Below are 6,079 nucleotides of genomic sequence, written 5' to 3' on the forward strand. Positions count from 1 at the left end.
AATGGCCAGCATTGTTTTATGTGCCTGAGCTGAAACTGACCACTGGCAAGGGGAGTGGAGCCATGGCTGATTCAAACCAATCATGATTCTTCTTTATGGCTGGGGGGGAGGCCTGCCTCCCCTGAAGCACAGGACTACACAGCAGGGGGTGGATACTAGAACAAAATCACAGATCTACTAGAAAGGAGGAAGCCATTGGCCAATGGTCATTTGGTGGGCAACCATCACAAATTGCTTTATGTGGTTAAGTGAGTTTGATCTTCGCTGGGTTAAACAAAGCCAAACAGATTCCTTTATAAGAAGACTTTTCAGAGCCTTTACTGTGCTAATGTGCATCATCTCTATGAGGGAGACATAATGTTCAACCTTTTCCAAACTTATTTGACCCCAGAAAACTTTTTTTTTTTTTCCCACGGAGCATCCATTAACATTTCTAGGTCACCAGTGTTCCTCAAAATTTTAGGAAATGCTTGAGATGAACTCAAAGATCCCTCCTAATGATCATATTCTATGGTTATGTATAAAACTAGATTCAGATTTGTTGAGATGCAAGGAATCTATACATATAGCTACTGTATTGGTTAGGGTTTCTGCAGCAAACAGAAGATACATTCACACTGGGCAATTTGAGGAGATTTAATAAGTGAACTCCTTCCAAAGCTTTGGGGGAACCACAGAAGACAGTACAGGATCCCTCTAGGCTTGATGAAGTGAGGGAAGCAAGTAGATTCCCGAACTAGAGACAGAGACAATTGCCTGATGGGAGATGTGACCTCCAGTCGGGGGACCCAGTCAGTTCCTAGCAAACTTGCACACACATCCTCTGCTGGCCTTCCAGGAATCCACATTCCCCAGCTGGAAACCAGAGAGAGGGCAAGGCAGCCTGCTGATGTTTCCGAAGTGGCAATGTTCCAGGGCACCCGGCAGGTAGGAAAGGGGGGAGAGTGAGGAGGGGCAATTGAAAGATAATGAGCACAGCTACCCAACATCTCATTTTTTCCTAAATGTCCCCCTGGAGTCACCCTAGTATAACGGTTGGAGGGGCATAGCATTGAAGCCAGACAGACCCAGATCAGCATCTGGGCTCTCTCCTTACCCGGTTAAACGCTCTCCGTAGTCTCCTAAGCCATTTTGTAGAGTTTGGAGCAGCTCTTTTGTGTCAAATGTGCATTATAATACCTACTTTGCAAGAATGTTATGTTGATTAAATTAGATTACCTATACAAAGTGGCTCCTAATAGGTCCTTTCAAATGTCGTTTTTCTTTTACCTGTCTTCCCTCTGCTATTGGCCAAATATACATTGAGAAACTACCATAGGCTGGGCACCATGAACGCTGACAATTTTTTGTCCACAGAACGCATTTGGCCTGTGGATTGGGGTGTAGTTCTACATCAGGTAGGACTAGATGACTCATAAGGTCCTTCTACCTCCAGGAAAATATAATATTTCTAAATATTATTTCTAATTCAGCTTTAATGATAATATTTCAACTTCAGCTATGTTTTGAAAAATTTTGATTTGTGCTACGTCAGGGCACCCAAACCTGTTGGAATCACCTAGGGAGCTTTAAAAAAAAAAATGCAGATTCCAAAGCTCTGCCTTTAGGTCTGCTGAGACCAATCTTTCGGGACAAACCTGGGAATCCCTGTTTTTGAAATCCTCTCAGGTAAATCTGACAATCAGGTAAGTTTGCTTACCTCTGTTTCACACGGTGTCAATACTATAATGTTGGCATATTCATTTGCCTCTTGAGTAAAAGGCCCTGGAACAGTGGAAACAGTTGCAGTGAACATCCTTGGGGAGGATTAACCTGCAAACAGAGACTCAAAGTAGCACAATACAGCAGTGTGGTTTGATCGACCACGGCAAGCACCATCGCTGAAGCAGAAGTGTTTTTTCTCTGGGTTGTTTTCAGTTTAATACCTTGGTGAATGATTTGTCTGAGCTGCTACAAAACTATAAATGACATGCCTCATCTTGATGTCTTTGTACATTAAAAATCTCTTAGAAATCAGGACATCTGGCTCTTTTCCCCTCTTCTAACTCCACCACTTCCCTTCTCTTCCAGAACAATTCAGTCCTGAAGTCATTAGGCGGGGTCTAACAAAGTAGGCATCCACAAGGGGGGCTGGTGGAGGAGATGTGGAAGCCCGGAGAGGGGTGTCTGAGCCCCAGCCCTATGAGGTGGCAGTGCCCCTAGAAGGGCTGCCCAGCATGAAGCGTCTGAGCCTGAGTGGGTGAGGAGGGTTACCATCCAGCACTAAGTGTGTGGCCAGTGCTTCCAGACAGTGGGGGGGTTAGAGCCCATGCTTGGTGAGTAGAGCATCCACAAGGAGAGGTGGGGGGCACAGAGTTGGGAGTCAGAACTCGAGCATGAAGAGAAGGACGTCCTCAAGGAGAACAGGATAGTAGCAGAGATGGGAGATGCTCACATACAGGGGATTGAGCAAATCAGTGAATATGTTAAGGATAATGAAAGCTGGATTTCTCAGAAAAGGTAGTTACAAGTACAGAAAGGGGGAAAACTAGAATAAACACATGGTTTTCAATAGATAAATTTAGATATATCCATACATGGACATATATATATACACTTGTATGTATGCATTCTCATATATTCCCTGGCTCTGTCTACTGAGATAACTTGAAAACAATGATGCCCCCAAAGCAATGAGTACACGTATTCCCTGGATTTTGGCTTCTAAATACCATTTTCCACTAAAAGGAACAAGGGATCCTTAGAGAAATGGCTGATTATAAGGCTGGGGCAGAAAAAGGTTTAGATGAGCCTGGAATCTTTTGTACCAGAAAGCAAGCAAGTTCTCGAAGCTTGAGGACAAGAAGGACACAAAAGCCTGTTTCCACAGTTTGATCATCAAATTAGCAGCTGATTAATTTGACAGTAACAGAGTATAACCCAGTGACTAACATAGGATAGTAACAGATTGTAGCCTGTTTAATAACAGAGGAAACCATGAGTCCATACAGGTATCAATCAATAAGTAACTTGAAAGTTTGATGAGGAACAGGATATTTACATAGTTTTGAAGCATCTCCCCACAAAATATTGACTTAGAAAGCAGAAAAGAGGAAGTTTACAATGGAGAAGTTTGTGATCAAGGTGGATATCATCAATAACGGGATTGATAAAATGCAATGTGACAAACAAAACATCCCTGACGTGATAGTCCTGTCAAAGTTGCATATCCTAAATCCAACCACGAGGAACCATCAGACAAAGCCAAACTGAGGGACGGTCTACAAGATAACTAGCCTGTAATCTTCAAAACTGTCCAGTTCGTGAAAGGGAAGGCACTGTATGCCAAACTGAATAGGATAAAAATGAAACATGTGATTCTGAACTGGATCCCCTGGGAGGTTTGGGACAATCGGAGATAGATGGATGAAGTCTGAGGTCTGCAGTACAAAAAGTCAATGTTAATTTCCTGATTTTGGGGGTTGCGCTGTGGTTATAGAAGTGGGTGTCCTTGTTTGGAGGAAATACACACTAAAGCATTTGTGGGGTGACAGGACATCATGTCAACTTACAGTGGTTTAGAGGGAAAAGTGTTTCGTTCTATCCTTATGCCTTTCAGTAATTTTGTGATTGTTAAAAAAAAAATGGTATCATGAGAAAAAAATCAGCCTGGCTGGATCTGGCCCCTGTAACAAATTACAAACTCATAATTTTTATGTGTGTGGTAGAGCAATGGGGGTGGGGCAGGTGGTATTATTTTAGAATTAGTTTATTCAGGTCCAAAGAATGAGAAATGTCATAAATGTTAGGGGGGGGGGAAAGACATGTCACATGTCACTTTCACACGTGAAAGTGAAGGGAGGAAGTACGACTTGGAACAACCACTAGAAACACAAATACATATTCTACTCTTTATTAAATAATTTTTAAAAAGCATCTATTAGGTCAGTGATCGGGAAATTCAACTCACTATTTTCTTTTGTACGTGTTTTTGTAATGAAGTGTCCTGGTAAAAACATTGTCTACCAGGTCAACTCTTGTGATTTAGCAAGACAATTAGAAGAAAATGGAAACTTTGGGTCTGCCTTGAACTAGCACTTGTGTCTTGGGGCATCAGCCTTGGGACCTTCATGCTTATCTGACTCACTCATTGTTTTGCATCACTTCTCCCAGACAGGGAATGGGCTGGTTACAGCTTCTTAAAGTGCATCTTGAAAGTAAGCTCCTAGGATTAGAGACCTTCTTTGGGTCCTTTTCATCCCGAAGTTCTTTTTTTGGAAACCAGAAAGAAAGACAAAAAAATATTTTAAAAAATAGTTCCACTAGAGCCCAGCATCTAATATCTCCTGTTCCCTTTACAGTAAGATGTTAGCTGGTCACATTGACCGTGATCCCAAAGTTTAGTAGAATTCTCCTGCTCTGAAGTAGTATCAGGCATAATAGGTTCTTTCTCTTCTTTTCTTTTTCTTTTTTTTTTTTAACTACAAAGCTTTATGTCCATGGGTTAGTCCTCATTTGTTGCTCTGAGTCCGGGGCAGATTACACTTGGAGGACACCATCTTGCATTGCACTCACAGTACTTTTTTTTTGTTTTTCATGTGATGGTAATTATGCTCCTTCCCACAGGCTGCTCCACTGAGGTGATGATGAGGCTGCCCTGAAATCCTATTTCCTGTTGCAATGAGCGCTACACAATGCTCTCTGGTATATGAGTGAGCTCTCCTTTGAATTTTGAAGGTTGTGCCTTTTCCTTCGTCTTTGTTTTTGCCTCTGAGTACAACTGTGTGATGTAGTTCATGCAGCTCTTAGAGCGGGAAGCTGAAAGAAAAACGTAGCGAACACGAACATTTAGTTTGAACAACATTGCACCCGTTTATTTGAAACACGTGGACTGCACGTGGTATTTGTAGGTCCAAATGTTAATGTGTTAAAAAAATCGAACCTGAAATTCACTGATGTGTATACATGGTCTTGAACGCCCTGTTATAGTCTAATTTTTAAAATGTCTTCTTATGTAAACTATATGCTCATAAACCTGAAATAAAATATATAGACATCTCTGCTATCAAATAACGTATGTATCACTGGACAAAAAAATACATTGCCTTTAGCATAATTTCATACTGAAAGTAAGAGGGCTTGTGGGAAAAAGAGGATTGGGGCGACCCACTGAAAGCCTATGCAACTCTGTACACGGAGTCTGGAAGCAGCTCCAGAAGGTAGCTTTTAAGTGAGCAAAAACAATAGAGTTGAAATGCTGGATCTGAGGGTGCTGAGGGAAGGAGGATGGAAGTGGGGGTCAGAGCCCAGGATAAAGTGCAACTTCCCACAGCTGTGGCAAGCCAGGGAGTCGGGGTGGGGGCAGACCTTTCTGGGGAGGGAGTCCTGAGTGCAGGTGCTCCTTTTGTTTTTTTAATTGTTTTTTAAATTTTATTGAAGCATAGTTGATTTACAATGTTGTGCTCATTTCTTCTGTATAGATACTCATTTTAAACTTTCTTAAAGGTGAATTACAAGGGCTTCTTCTTGTTCAGTAGCTGAGCTGAGGGCTTTTCTTTTCCTGCTAAAGGTTATAATTCTCCCACTCTTCTGTTGCCCTTGCCTGGGAGCATCGGCGTAGGAAACAACCCCAATTACACGTTATACTGACGTCATTCTCCCCCTGCCAGTCGTGGGAGGAGATGGATGTTATAGAAACACGCGTTGTGCTACAACAGCCTGTATGCAGCTGACACATTTTCCCCTCCCACACCCAGGTCTCGCACAGACCTCTCACTTGTGCCCCTCTTCCTGCTACTACAGCTAGTCTTTCTTTCCGTTTCACACCCTGCTAGGTCAAAACCAGAAAAAAAGCCAGAGGTGTTGTAAAAGAAATGCTTCTTACAAAGCCTCTATAAAACCAATAGGAACTAGTGGCAAAGCTCACTGCATTTTCTTGCAACTTTTGGCAGGTGGAATAAGTTCATTTGCATGGAGGAAAAACAGTGGTTGGAAGGTGTAAGATTCTTGTTTTGCTATATTCCTAGCTTCTTTCTACTGGATCTTTGTCAAGAGTATACACACACACACACACACACACACACACACACACACACACACA

At 42.2% G+C, this 6,079-nt stretch overlaps 1 protein-coding gene across 2 annotated transcripts in view; it reads right to left on the bottom strand.

Annotated features, from left to right (window-relative positions):
- Positions 1-3,676: 3,676 nt before the first annotated feature.
- The window catches only part of CRTAM (cytotoxic and regulatory T cell molecule), a 19,142-nt gene continuing 16,739 nt past the window's right edge, over positions 3,677-6,079 (bottom strand). Inside the window, exon 5 of one of the 2 annotated variants that reach the window (XM_027081860.1) lies at positions 3,677-4,797. In XM_027081860.1, the coding sequence (XP_026937661.1) occupies positions 4,667-4,797 (131 nt within the window). In that variant the 3' untranslated portion in view covers positions 3,677-4,666. The remainder of the gene's footprint in view (positions 4,798-6,079) is intronic. The other variant, XM_027081859.1, reaches the window with a different exon arrangement.

Source organism: Aethalodelphis obliquidens, unplaced genomic scaffold, assembly GCF_003676395.1.
Source record: "Aethalodelphis obliquidens isolate GAN/ISIS:26980383/991018 unplaced genomic scaffold, ASM367639v1 scaffold46, whole genome shotgun sequence".
NCBI classification, from domain to species: Eukaryota; Metazoa; Chordata; class Mammalia; order Artiodactyla; family Delphinidae; genus Aethalodelphis; species Aethalodelphis obliquidens.